General features: G+C 37.6%; 1 protein-coding gene across 1 annotated transcript; it reads right to left on the minus strand.

Annotated features, from left to right (window-relative positions):
• Positions 1-10,211: 10,211 nt before the first annotated feature.
• On the minus strand, positions 10,212-13,981 carry LOC133335206 (glycerate kinase-like). Its single transcript, XM_061543508.1, has 3 exons — positions 13,700-13,981; positions 10,608-11,486; positions 10,212-10,541 (listed from the first exon to the last, which is right to left on the minus strand). Exons 1-3 carry the CDS (start codon positions 13,979-13,981, stop codon positions 10,212-10,214), a joined length of 1,491 nt encoding a protein of 496 aa, XP_061399492.1.
• Between the last annotated feature and the right edge of the window lie 866 nt (positions 13,982-14,847).

Raw genomic sequence — 14,847 nt, forward strand, 5'->3', positions numbered from 1 at the left:
CAGGGTACCCAAAAAAGGCGTGGATTTTTTAAAGAATATTTTTTCAGGGTACCCAAAAAAGGCGTGGATTTTTTAAAGAATATTTTTTCAGGGTACCCAAAAAAGGCGTGGATTTTTTAAAGAATATTTTTTCAGGGTACCCGTGGATTTTTTAAAGAATATTTTTTCAGGGTACCCAAAAAAGGCGTGGATTTTTTAAAGAATATTTTTTCAGGGTACCCAAAAAAGGCGTGGATTTTTTTCAGGGTATCAAAGAAAAAAATTTAAGCACTTAGGTGCCTCCATTTGGTCAAATCTGTTCACACCATCCAGTGATGATGATGCTGCTGTCGACCATATACATGCGTGGTGATGTGTCTGTACTGCTGCGTGTGTTGTCTATAATATATGGACGATCACGGAGAAGAAGAAGCAAATGAAAGATGAGTCTTCATTTCTTCTTCATCGTCGTATTTTTTATAGCAATGACTTATGACCGATCACATCATCTTTTAAACATTAAACAGCCATTTGGAATTGTGTTTTTTGTTGCTGTTTGGTTTGAGCGTAAGTAACAGCTTCTGTTAGGAGAGAGCGATATGGTGTACAAATATCCAGCGGTGGAGGCCAATCAGATAGACAAAAATCATCGTACACAGCAGATGGACGATGGTCAAAGCTCATGCCTTCCAGCAGCTGCTAAGGAGATGCCTTGAGTACAAAGTAATAAAAAGTATTTTTATGGGGTTTTGTTGTTGGGGTTGTTGTGGTGGCTGTTGCTGATGTTGTCGTCATTACTATTTTCATGTGCTAGACTTGTTGACGTCTTTTTTTCGACTACCCGACAATTGCTGTTCCGGCTGTCCCGTGCTATGCTGTGTAGCAAAAAAGCTTTGCAAGCAAGCCCCATAAGCGTTTTGATTAAATACAACACAACAATTTTTTTCCTCTAAAAATATGTGGTATTTTGTGTGTTGTTGTATCGAATTTAAATTTTCTACTTTTTCTTTAGTCACCGCGCCGAACAGCAAGGAATCGGCAAAGTAAAATGCAGCAACATGACGACATCAATGCATAATTGCAACATCATCCATGATGGAGCAACAAAAAACAAAACAAACACCGATTTAAAGGAGCACAACAACACCGGCACCTAGGAATTGGAAAAAAATCAGCAGCAACAACAACAAACTGGCATTTCAACTCTTTAACTGCTCCTGTGTACCACTGCCGCAAAGCCAGGCAACCTGTGGTGCTGTTGCCTTGATTGTAGCATTTTCAAAGGCTCTCTAGTTTGCTGGGACTATTATACAAGTTACCTCTATAATCGCTCGTTATTATTGCAAGTGATTGGAATTTTTTCGCACCCCCCTCTCTTCTCTCTGCGTCTTATTCGCATAAATTTATGTTAGAGGATTCCAACATTGTTAGGTTTTTGTTGGGTACTTTTTACAAATATTAAGACATTCGGGATAAACGGTAGGGGAAATGGATGAAGTCTTACATGATATTTAAGGCCAAGGGAGAAACTCTTTAGACAAACGGAAGGGCGATAATTTTATAACTGACGTGGATTTTTTAAATATATTTTTTTATGACTGTAACAGCCGTAAAAATTCCACGCCAAATAGGCTTTAAAAAATCCACGCCTTGCATAGAACCTAAAAAATAGGCTTTAAAAATCCACGCCTTGCATAGAACCTAAAAAATAGGCTTTAAAAATCCACGCCTTGCATAGAACCTAAAAAATAGGCTTTAAAAATCCACGCCTTGCATAGAACCTAAAAAATAGGCTTTAAAAAATCCACGCCTTGCATAGAACCTAAAAAATAGGCTTTAAAAAATCCACGCCTTGCATAGAACCTAAAAAATAGGCTTTAAAAAATCCACGCCTTGCATAGAACCTAAAAAATAGGCTTTAAAAAATCCACGCCTTACATAGAACCTAAAAAATAGGCTTTAAAAAATCCACGCCTTGCATAGAACCTAAAAAATAGGCTTTAAAAAATCCACGCCTTGCATAGAACCTAAAAAATAGGCTTTAAAAAATCCACGCCTTGCATAGAACCTAAAAAATAGGCTTTAAAAAATCCACGCCTTGCATAGAACCTAAAAAATAGGCTTTAAAAAATCCACGCCTTGCATAGAACCTAAAAAATAGGCTTTAAAAAATCCACGCCTTGCATAGAACCTAAAAAATAGGCTTTAAAAAATCCACGCCTTGCATAGAACCTAAAAAATAGGCTTTAAAAAATCCACGCCTTGCATAGAACCTAAAAAATAGGCTTTAAAAAATCCACGCCTTGCATAGAACCTAAAAAGTAAGCCGTAAAAAATCCACGCCTTGCTTAGAACTTAAAAAATAGGTTTTAAAAAATCTACGCCTTGCATAGAACCTAAAAAATACTTACTTAGCTGGCTTGTGACATAATTTTCGTTCCATAAGCCGAACTAAGAAAAGATTTCAGGCGCGCCGGTCTTTTGCGCAGTTTTTCCGATTTGAAATACCATTTTTGGCAATGTTGTCTTCCACTTGGTCTTTCCATCTTATTCATGGTCTTCCCCTTCTGTGTAAACCATCTGCTGGTTCGCTTTTATATGCCTTTTGGGCTGGGGCATCTTCATCCATTCTTACAACATGACCTAGTCAACGTTGTCGCTGCAGCTCATGGTTCATTCGACGGCGATATTCACCGTCACTGCAGATCGGCCCATAGATCTTTCGGAGCCTCATCTGCTTGCGCAAGTACCCATGCTTCAGATCCATATAACAGCACGGATAGTGTCAGCGTGTTGTGGAGTGTGAGCTTGGTCTGGCGGGAGGTGGCCTTGCTTTTGAGTTGTTTGCTCAGACCATCACTATCCTTCTCCGAAGTTCAAAACTGATGTCATTCGTTTTATTTATGGCGGTGCCAAGGTATCTAAAATGTTTAACTACCTCGAAGCTGTAGTTCTCTACAGTTCTACGTCTTGCCTGTTGATACCATCAGCTTGGTCTTCTCTTCGTTTATTGCCAGACCCACTTTGGCAGAAGGACTCAATTTGTTCAAAGGTGGATGTTACCGCTCTCAGTGTTCGACCCATTATGTCGATGTGATCGGCGTAGGCGAGTAACATGTTTGTTTGGTGTACAGAGTGCCATTTCTGTTCACTTTTGCCTCTCGTATGACCTTTTCCAACAGGATTTGAAAAAGGTCACACGAAAAACTATCACTATGAATCCCCGTTCGGTATTAAAGAGCTCCGATAGGTCCTTTCCGACTTTAAATGCTGATCTTGCGCCAGTTAAAGTTTTCCTGCATAGCCATATTAATTTTGCAGGAATGCCAAACGCAGACATGGTTTTATACACCTCTGAACGGATAGGGCTATCGAATTCGGCTTTATAGTCGACGAATAGATGTGTTTTTCGTGTTTTTTTTCAGGATTTGGCGCAGAGTGAAAATCTGGTCGATGGTGGATTTGCCAGGGCCGCATTGGTATGGTCCAATAATGTCATTGACCATTGGCTTCAATCGTTCACACAGTACGCTGGATAACACTTTATATGCGATGGGAAGGAGACTTATTCCTCTATAGTTGGCACATATCGTCTTGCCTCCTTTTTTGTGCCCTTTTTTGTGCTGACGTTCCACTCACTGGGCATGCATTCTTCTAGCCAAATTGTACTAATCAGCTCCTTACCAGCATCTGACCACCAGTCTTGAATAGTTTGGCTTGTAACCCATCGACACCTGCTGCTTTATCATACTTCAGCCGAGTGATTGTTATTCTGACTTCATCTTGGCTAGGTGGTGCACACTCTATACCGTCATCTATTATTGGTTCTGGGGTATCCTCTTCACCGCTACTATTTGTTACCAGAAGTTTTTCAAAATGCTCCTTCCAGATCCTCAGCACGCTGTCTGTATCTGTCACCAGGTTTCCTCCTTTATCTCTACAGGAGGATGTGCCTACACCAAAGTCGTCGGTTTGGTGTTTTACCCGTTGGTAGAATTTTCGGACTTCATTCTGACTCCTGTACATCTCGATTTGCTCATGCTCACGTATTTCTTGTTTTTTCATATTTTTTCTCCTCACTCCTTTTCTCCCGATAGTTCTCCATCGCATTACGTGTTGCTACTGTCCGCAGGGTTGCCTTATACGCTGCGTTTTTCATATCAGTAGCATTACGACACTCCTCATCGTACGACGGATTTCTTGATGGTGGTCTTTGGTACCCAAGTGTTGCTTTTGCTGCAGTTTGTAGGGAGTGGCAATTCTCTGCCACTATGCTTCTATACTATTATCGGGACAAGGGGTGCTTTCGTCAAGCAGTTGGGTAAGTTGAGCGGAGTACGCTTCTGCTATCTGTTGTGTTTGCAGCTTTTCGACGTCAAATTTCCGTGTTACAGTAGATCGCACCTTTGCTGCCACATTAAGACGGGTTCGTACCGTAGCTGCCACAAGGTAATGGTCCGAATCGATATTCGCTCCTCGGATCGAACGGACATCTAAAACACTGGATGAATGCCTTCCGTCTATCACAACATGATCAATTTGATTTCTCGTTACTTGATCAGGAGAAATCCAGGTGGCCTTGTGTATATCGAGATGCTTGAATCTGGTGCTGCTAACTACCATGTTTTTTGCTGCCGCGAAGTCAGTCAACCTCATGCCATTGTCGGATGTTTCTTCATGAAGGCTGAATTTTCCGACGGTGGGGCCAAAGATATTTTCCCTTCCGTTTTTTGCATTAAAATCTCCTAGCAGAATTTTAATGTAATGGCCAGGGCAACGGTCAATTTTAATGTCATGGCCAGGGCGACAGTGTCCACAATTGAGATGAAAGAGGGACCAAGATAAGCCTGGGCTTCGCCATGTTAAAGCCAATCAGAGCCATTGCTTGGTATCTATCATCCCCTACGCCACGCCGTTATATAGAACCTACAAAATAGGCTCTAAAAAATCCACGCCTTGTTTGGGTTCCTTAAATAATATTCTTTAAAAAATCCAGACCTTGTTTGACACCATAAAAATATTCTTTAAAAAATCCATGCCTCTAAAATAAGGACTAACTACCCTCATCATACCACCCCGCCACTTTGGACCACATTGTTGTTCATAATGTTTTCATTTTTTTCCTGTTGTTGTTGTTGCAACAACTAACCGAAGAATGTTGGTCAAGTGATTGTTATGTTATGTTTTATTTTTAGGTTTTATTTTCCATTTTCAATTTTTTTTTGTGGTCTTGCAACAACAGTCATATGCAGCAACAATCACTGCAAAATAAACCACAACACATAGACATCGGCAACAGGTCTAGTAGTTATCCTAGCTGCAAAAGTTTTAGCCATGAAAACAACATCTGCTGTTTAAATGATCCGAACATTTTTAAACAGCAGGGAATTCTTCGAAGTTTTTTTTCAAAATACAATAACACCAACAACAACACAATAATAAACGTTGTAAAAAGAGTCCAGTCGGTTAAGAAGTCAGCCTCGTTAGGCTATTCTGGTAGTGAAGTAGTTGTTGTTTTTGTTCGATTATATGTTATTGTTTTTTTTTTTTTTTTTTTTGAGTTTGGGAGACAATCTCATATTCTGTGGTCGGTCAATGGCACCAACAAGTCTATCAGGTTAAGCCATATATTGTTCCAATATTGTTATGGGGTCTACTGGAAAATATGAAAGAGAGACTTTCTTTCTTAGGTGAGCCGAAGGGCATCTGAGGGATTTTTCTGTAGACTAGCTGAGGGGAGTCTTCTCCCAAGATGAAATGTGCCCTTACCTTGTCTACAATCTCTCCCTTAACTAGTCTTCACCAATCCTTAAAAAATATATATTTTTTTAAATTTGAAGCAAACACGTGCCGCTTTTGAATTTCTACAACAATTAACCGATTAACATTTTTTTTGCTGTTAAATGTCGGAAATCATAAAATTCATATTTGAAATAAAATTTTTTATTGCCTTTGTGTTTGATGCTAGTTAGTAACACGCACTAGCACTACATACATAGATATGCATGTATGTGTGTGTGAATGAATGCCTATATAATTGTTGCAAATTAATATTTTATTTAACTTAATGCAGTGTTAATTATTACGACCATAATGAGGGAAGACTGGCACGAGAAAGCCAACAACAACAAAAAATACAGAAGTGGTCGTAAAAAATAAAAAATATTAAAATTATGCTATAAAAAATAAATTGAAACATTTTTTGTGGAATTTCGAGGGGTAGCTGAATTTTTATTACCCTGAAATGACATTTGAATTAGATGACATTGACACATTTTTAGATAAAATATTCGAAGAACAAAAAATTGAGATTATTCTAATGAGAATTTTTTTCGGGCAGGGGATGATGGAAGCCAATCATAGCCGTTGCTCTGATTGGCTTTAACATGGCGAATTCCAGGCTTACCTCCCCGTGGTGCCACTTGGGGTATCATTTTTCATCACCCGATGAAATAGTGAGCTAATATGTGCCGCGAGTTCACCCATAACAACTATAAAAAATGGGTTGAGGCGTCGGGTTAGTTGCCTACACTCGGAAAACCCATCCTACTATGAAAAAGCAAAGAAGAAGAAAACCAAACCCTCCTAATGTTGACGACCCCCGCAAACGTATAAAGGAAAACGATTTGCGAATCTGCACATGGAATGTGCGCATGTTGTACAGAAGAGACGCAGTGTTCGCATTGGCGGATGTACTCAAGAAGTACAAAGCCGATATTATTGCCTTACAGGAAATGCGATGGAAAGGGACTGGCATAAGTAAATCAGATGATTACCCCCTGTATTATAGCTGCCATGAAACGAGACATGAATTTGGCTGCGGATTTATAGTTAATAGGAGAATAAAAGACCTCGTCTCCAAATTCACCCCCGTAGATGAGCGAATTGCTATAATCCGTATAAAAGCGAAGTTATTCTACATCAGTCTCATTTGCGCCCATGCTCCGACCGAAGACAAAGATCAGCAGACTAAAGACATATTTTATGAGCTCCCAGAAACAGCATATGATCGTTGCCCTGGCCATGAGATTAAAATTCTTCTAGCAGATTTTAATGCAAAAATCGGAAGGGAAAATATCTTTAGCCCCACCGTCGGAAAATTCAGCCTCCATTAAGAAACATCAGACAACGGTATTAGGTTGATTGACTTCGCGGCAGCAAAAAAAAACATGGTAGTTAGCAGCATCAGATTCAATCATCTCGATATACACAAGGCCACCTGGATTTCTCCTGATCAAGCAACGAGGAATCAAATTGATCATGTTGTGATAGACGGAAGGCATTCATCAAGTGTATTAGACGTTCAGTCGATCCGAGGTTATACACCAAACGAGTTATACACCAAACCGAAGATTTTGGTGCAGGTACATCCTCCTATAGAGATGAATATGGGATCCTGGTGACAGATACATACAGCGTGTTGAGGATCTGGAAGGAGCATTTTGAATCAAATAGTAGCGGTGAAGAGGATACCCCAGAACCAATAATAGACGGCGGTATAGAGTGTATACCACCTAGCCAAGATGAGGACCTAAAAGCAATCAATCGGCTGAAGAATAATAAATCAGCTGGTGCCGATGGGCTACAAGCCAAACTATTCAAGCTTGGTGGTCATATGCTGGTCAGGAGCATGCTCCAGCTGATTAGTACAATTTGGCTAGAGGAATGCATGCCCAATGATTGCAACCTCAGTATCCTGTGTCCCGTGCACAAAAAATGAGACAAGACGATATGTGTGACCTTTTTAACATCCTGCTGGAAAAGGTCATACGAGAGGCAAAAGTGAACAAAAATTACACTCTGTACACCAAATAACACCAGTTACTCGCCTACGCCTATCACTTCGACGTAATGGGTCGAACACTGAGAGCGGTAAAAGCCACCTTTGAACAAATTGAGAAGGAGTCCGCCAAAGTGGATGTGGCAGTAAACGGCGAGAAGACCAAGCTGATGGTATCAACGCGCAAGACGTCCAGCAGACTCGGACCAACTGTGGAACTTGAGAACTACAGCTTCGATGTAGTCAAAGATTTTATATACCTTGGTACCGCCATAAAAAAAACGAATGACATCAGTTTTGAAATTCGTAGAAGGATTGTGATGGCCAACAGATGCTACTATGGTCTAAGTAAGTACTTTAGAAACATAGCCACCTCCCACCAGACCAAACTCACACTTTGCAAGACGCTGATACTACCCGTGCTGTTATATGGATTTGAAGCATGGGTACATGCGCAAACAGATAAGGCAGCTCTTGGGGTGTTTGAAAGAAAAATTCTGCGAAAAATCTATGGTCCGATCTGCGTTGACGGTGAATATAGCTGTCGAATGAACCATGAGTTTTATCAGATATTCTCGGACGTCGACATTGTTAGACGTATTGAGCTGCAGCGACTACGTTGGCTAGGTCATGTTGTGAGAATGGATAAAGATGCCCCAACACAGAAGGCATATAAAAGCTAACCAGCTGATGGTTCACGTAGAAGGGGAAGGCCACGAATCAGATGGAAAGACCAAGTAGAAAACAACGTCTTGGAACGTGGTCTTTCAAATTGGAGATTTTAAAAATAATTTTTAGGAAACTTATACAAGGCCTAGATTTTCTAAATAATTTTTTCCGGCACTATAACAGGTGTTGATTTTTTAAATATTTTTTTATTTAATTCATTTTTATTATTGGAATAATAACTTTAAATGCAAATATGCCAAACATTAGAAATTACATTTTTTTATTATTAATTAAAATATTTAATTGTATTTATTGAATTATATGTTTGTAAAATTATATATAGAATTATGAATCATCATATTTATAAAATGCTACAGATTAAAAATAATTTTATGTTTTGTATACATACATATTTACATGTGATTCCCATATGCAAAATAACCCAAACGAGAGACAAACAATTGCCATAAATTGTCATCCATCACTGGAAATGGAATTTGGAATTTCTTTGAAATAACAACAACATCAACAACAACACCATCATCATCTCCATCACATCGAATGCAAAGTTCAATTGAAAATTTGTTTTATTTAATTTACTGATTGACTTCCCACCCTCCTCATCCCCATCCACCACCAGACCAAACAAACATTCCGCAAGACAATAGGTTTGAATTATTAGAATCAAATGAAGATTTTCATGGCAGACAAAAACTGGACAGTCCAAGATGGGTATGTTTGTAAGTATTTGCTACACACACATTCACATATAGTTGTCATGCAAATTAAAATTGGACCCAATTTGCTTGTAATGAAGAGGCACATGTCTTATTTTGTGCCTCTTCACACTTTCAGCGCGTAAAGATCTGATATCGCTTGCCATTCTGGCTACATGTCAACATTGATGACACAATAACGTCTAGGGGCTACACTCATTCAAAGTTCAATACTATTTTAATTGGAACAATTTGTATTATGGTTTAGATGTAAGTTCTTGGAAAATGTTTTGAAAATTATAAGTAAATGTTTTCTTTAAATATTTTTGGGTTCTATACAAGGCGTGGATTTTTCAAAGGATATTTTTTAGGCTTCTATACAAGGCGTGGATATTTTTTAGGCTTCTATGCAAGGCGTGGATTCTTTAAAGGATATTTTTTTGGGTTCTATACAAGGCGTGGATATTTTAAAGGATATTTTTTAGGCTTGTATACAAGGCGTGGATTTTTTAAAGGATATTTTTTAGGCTTCTGTACAAGGCGTGGATTTTTTAAAGAATTTTTTTAAACTTCTATACAAGGCGTGGATTTTTTAAAGGATGTCTTTTAGGCTTCTATACAAGGCGTGGATTTTTTAAAGGATATCTTTTAGGCTTCTATACAAGGCGTGGATTTTTTAAAGGATATCTTTTAGGCTTCTATACAAGGCGTGGATTTTTTAAAGGATATCTTTTTAGGCTTCTATACAAGGCGTGGATTTTTTAAAGGATATCTTTTAGGCTTCTATACAAGGCGTGGATTTTTTAAAGGATATCTTTTAGGCTTCTATACAAGGCGTGGATTTTTTAAAGGATATCTTTTAGGCTTCTATACAAGGCGTGGATTTTTTAAAGGATATCTTTTAGGCTTCTATACAAGGCGTGGATTTTTTAAAGGATATTTTTTAGGCTTCTATACAAGGCGTGGATTTTTTAAAGGATATTTTTTAGGCTTCTATACAAGGCGTGGATTTTTTAAATGTTAATTTTATTTAAATTATTTACAACTTAGTTTATTGCACATTGCTTTTATAACAATAAAAAGAAATGCAGATCCATAACATTAGTCCCTGTATGTCCTGTGACCACATGATAATCTCCCTGCTTAACTCCTTTATAAAAATTATATGAATCATTGTTATTGATAAATGATTCCAAATCACAAATATTTTTGGAATTCAATTCCAAGAAGTCTTTGACGACTTCTGAACACGCCAATGCACCAGCAGCATTTGTGGGTCCATCAATGCCATCAGTGCCGGCACTCAGGAAACAAACATTTCGCAAACGGCGATAGATTTCCAATGACAATCGCAAAGCTAATTCTTGATTACGGCCACCAAGACCAGAACCCGAGACCTAAAAGATACCAAAATAAAATTATATATTTCCTTTAAAAAAATAAATTAAAAGAGGGTGACCAACCTTCACCGTGGGTTCTCCAGCCGTAATTAGCATTAGTGGCTTCTTTGACTTTTGGCACATAAGCAGGGTTTTTAGGAAATGTTGAAAAATCCTTGAATCAAATGGAAATTTCTTCCTCAGCTCATATTCCTCAATAAGGCCTTCCTGGAAATCGTATATTGCCGCCAAAAAATCACAATAGGTCTTGGTGAGATCCTGTACATCTCCCTGCATGGTGGTGGATGCAATAAATGGATTATAATTACAATTCATGGCCTCGGAGACTGCAGCCGATGTGGCCACACGATTATCTCCCACCACATAAATTGAATTATTCTGTTGCGACATCACTTCCCCATCATTTCCAGTGGTAATTAGAATTTTCACATGTTCCGGCAAATCTTGCCATAGCTCGTATTTATTGAGAATTTCTTCAGGGGTGGTTTGCCTCGGCGTTGAAGTCGCTGAAACCCATGTGGGTCCACTGGCAATCAAATCAACTGGATCGCCAACTATATCACTTATCACAAAGGAGATTACCGCTGAAGCTTTGCTGGCAGCCATTGCCAATTGGCCACCCTTTATCGATGATAAGGCAATGCGAACCTGATTCATTTCTTGTATGGAAGCTCCTTTGTTGGACAGGTTTTTTATTAGTTGCATTTTTTCTGTTAAAGTTATCGGATCTTTGGGGAGTGGTAGTAAAGCTGAACCACCTCCCGAAATTAAAACGAAGAAAATATCATTTTCATTTAATGATTCCGCAAGGGACTTGATTTCTTTGGCCGCCTTTAAGGCTATCATATCGGGTTGATTGTTTTCAGCTCCTTCATAGACCCTAAACACGGTGTCCTCTTTGAGGCACATTTCCTTAATTTCATGAAATTGCTGTTGACTACCCTGGAAAGAGAATTCGGATCAGAAGTATTTTATGCAAATTTAAAAATTATAACTAAATTTGAACTTACAATTATTCTTACACTTAACTTTACTTAAAAATTATTTTTGAGGTTAGTTTTTATTTTGAAGTCACTTCACCAATTCGATTTTCGTTAAATAGACGGATTGTACAAATCCAATCCTTGTTTTAGACCCTAAAAACTATTCTAGAAAAGATTCAGGCCTTGTTTGAGACACTAAAAACTATTCTTGAAAATATCCAGGCCTTGTTTGAGATCCTAAAAACTATTCTTTAAAAGATCCACGCCTTGTTTGAGACCCTAAAAAATATTCTTTAAAAAAATACACGCCTTGTTTGAGACCCTAAAAACAATTCTTTAAAAGATCCAATCCTTGTTTGAGATCCTAAAAACTATTCTTTAAAAGATCCAGGCCTTGTTTGAGATCCTAAAAACTATTCTTGAAAAGATCCAGGCCTTGTTTGAGATCCTAAAAACTATTCTTTAAAAGATCCAGGCCTTGTTTGAGATCCTAAAAACTATTCTTTAAAAGATCCACGCCTTATTTGAGACCCTAAAAACAATTCTTTAAAAGATCCACGCCTTGTTTGAGACCCTAAAAACTAAAAACATAAAAAAACGCCTTGTTTGAGACCCTTAAAAACATAAAAAATCCACGCCTTGTTTGAGACCCTAAAAATATTTATTAAAAAATCCACGCCTTGTTTGCAAATTTAAAAATATTTTTGAACTTAAAAATCTTACGCCTTGTTTGAGACCCTAAAAATATTTATTAAAAAATCCACCCTTGTTTGAGACCCTAAAAATATTTTTTTAAAAATCCACGCCTTATATGAGTTACCCTAAAAAATATTTTTAAAACTCCACGCCTTGTATGAAACCCTAAAAAATATTCTTTAAAAGATCCACGCCTTATTTGAGACCCTAAAAACTATTCTTTAAAAGATCCACGCCTTGTTTGAGACCCTCAAAAAATATTCTTTAAAAGATCCACGCCTTGTTGGAGACCCTCAAAAAATATTCTTTAAAAGATCCACGCCTTGTTTGGGTACACAAAAAATATTCTTTAAAAAGTCCACGCCTTGTTTGAGAAAAATATTCTTTAAAAGATCCACGCCTTGTTGGAGACCCTCAAAAAATATTCTTTAAAAGATCCACGCCTTGTTGGAGACCCTAAAAACTATTCTTTAAAAAATCCACGCCTTGATAGAACTTTAAAAAATATTCTTTAAAAAATCCACACCTTGTTTGGGTACCCAAAAAAATATTCTTTAAAAAATCCACGCCTTGTCAGGACCCTAAAAAATATTCTTTAAAAAATCCACGCCTTGATAGAACTTTAAAAAATATTCTTTAAAAAATCCACACCTTGTATAGAACCCTAAAAACTATTCTTTAAAGGCACCCATAAAACTTTCTTTAAAACTCTAATTTTTGTATTTATTAATAAAATATAATTTAAGAAAAATATATATAAAATAAATTAATCCAAATTTTGATATACATCAAAACCACGAGAATAATCAAATTGCAAAGATAACTCCGGTTCGGGGACCCAGTGTGTTAGTGCTGGCATTGGTTTTAAATAGTCACGCAAATTTGGCTGTAATGAGGTGTCGGCGGATTTTGCAACTTTACTTGTCCTTGAAGATGATTGTTGTTGTGGTGGGGAGGGTAAAATCGAGTCATTGACATTTAAAGGCAGCAGATTCTTAAAAACATTATAGGTGACTCCGAAATTTAGTTTCTTGGTTGTTTCACTTGGTAAGGAGGGAATATTTTCAGCAGCGGCTGCTGCCGAAGGAACCTTTTGATTTTGTAACTTTTCGGCCTGACGCATTTGCCGCAAGGTGGTATATAATTTTGGACGTTCCATGATAGTTCGGAGGGTTTGCGATTTTAATATAATATTCCAAGAAATTTTCACTTTGTTAATTTTGAAGATATAAAAAAATAAGGCGCTTCGTTTTGTTTACAAAATTAAATACAAAAACAACAACTGCTAAACATCTGTTCAATTTCGATATTTATTTTCAATATTCGATTTGATGCCTCCAAATGCGATTATTTTTGTATCCCAAGTCATACATGTAACCGCTGTACTATCCCAGCCAACAACCATTCTATTTATAGCTCTCTAAACGATAACCCGTTCCTCATAGACTTATCGATAACAAACGATTACTTACTTACCTTTGGTATACTCAATATGCCCTGCTTCAGTGTATCGCCCAATGCTTTTTCCAATTCCACCGCCATACCCAACACCGCTTTTCCAAAACCCACTGCATGACACTGTTTATGGGTAATGTCCACCCGTTTACCCTGCAGCTGTATAATTGTTCGATCACCTTCCGAACGCGGTTCCAAATTGTAATTATTACGCGAAGACAATAAATTATGCGGCCGTACCGACTCGACCGATTTGAGGAAAATCGTTTTCAGATTTTGTAAATGTTGCCAACGGTTATACATGCTGAATCACGACACTTTGTTTACACCACACGAAACTTTTCGAATCGAAATATATTGAAATAATTTTTAATATTTTAATAATTTTTTGCAAACGGAATCTCACTCTGATAACAAAATTCGAAATGACTGAACGAAGTTATCAGTAGCAGATAAATAAACAAACTAACAGCTGTTGCTGTGAAAAGCCGACTAGTAAGAAGAAGCATAGAGGGAATTCAAAGGGAAATTGATAACCCCTGTTGAATTAGTTTCAAGGTGTCGTAGATGGGCGATATTGGAAGTTACGAAGTAATTTGAAAATTTTAAAGAATCCAGGAAAGCCCAGAACAGACAATTCCCATACCGATTGAATTTGTAATTCCTTTATGAGATTATCACTCAGCGAATTCTGAAGTTTGGATTAAAATGCCAACGAGAAGAGGATGCGTAACCTAACGAAGATTGATCTCACTTAAATGGAGAACTGCATCAAGTATAGCATTAAGTTTCTGTCCATGTTCGGCGAGCATTAGGCTCGGCTATGGCACCTCTTGATGACCTTTATCAGGTAATTTATTTAATTTTTTTGACAATTGGAAAAAAGTCCCATTAATGTCAGGTCAATTTCTTGTATAATAGTACGTTTACGTTTAACCGGATTTCGTTAACCCAGTGGGTTTCAATTGTCAATTCCTTTGCATATATGTCAAATAAATCCTCATAAAGTAGGTTAACCCGGTAAAAAATTCTAATGTAAAAGCCGTTTAATACGGCATTTACATTATAACTTTTTACCGGGTTAACCTACTTTATGAGGATTTATTTGGCATATATTCAAAGGAATTGAAAATTTAAACCCACTGGGTTAACCAAATCCGGTTTAATGT

The sequence above is a fragment of the Musca vetustissima genome, unplaced genomic scaffold (assembly GCF_032173495.1).
Source record: "Musca vetustissima isolate MV318-11 ecotype Yass unplaced genomic scaffold, APGP_CSIRO_Mvet_v1 utg37579, whole genome shotgun sequence".
In the NCBI taxonomy this organism is placed as follows: Eukaryota; Metazoa; Arthropoda; class Insecta; order Diptera; family Muscidae; genus Musca; species Musca vetustissima.

Bases quoted from the DNA above. Each gene is read 5' to 3' on its own strand.
- LOC133335206 (XM_061543508.1), bottom strand. From the start codon at position 13,981: ATGTATAACCGTTGGCAACATTTACAAAATCTGAAAACGATTTTCCTC. The intron at 11,487-13,699 runs GTAAGTAAGTAA...TTCTCTTTCCAG, and splicing joins GCATATTGAGTATACCAAAG to GGTAGTCAACAGCAATTTCA. The intron at 10,542-10,607 runs GTTGGTCACCCT...GGTATCTTTTAG, and splicing joins CTGGAGAACCCACGGTGAAG to GTCTCGGGTTCTGGTCTTGG.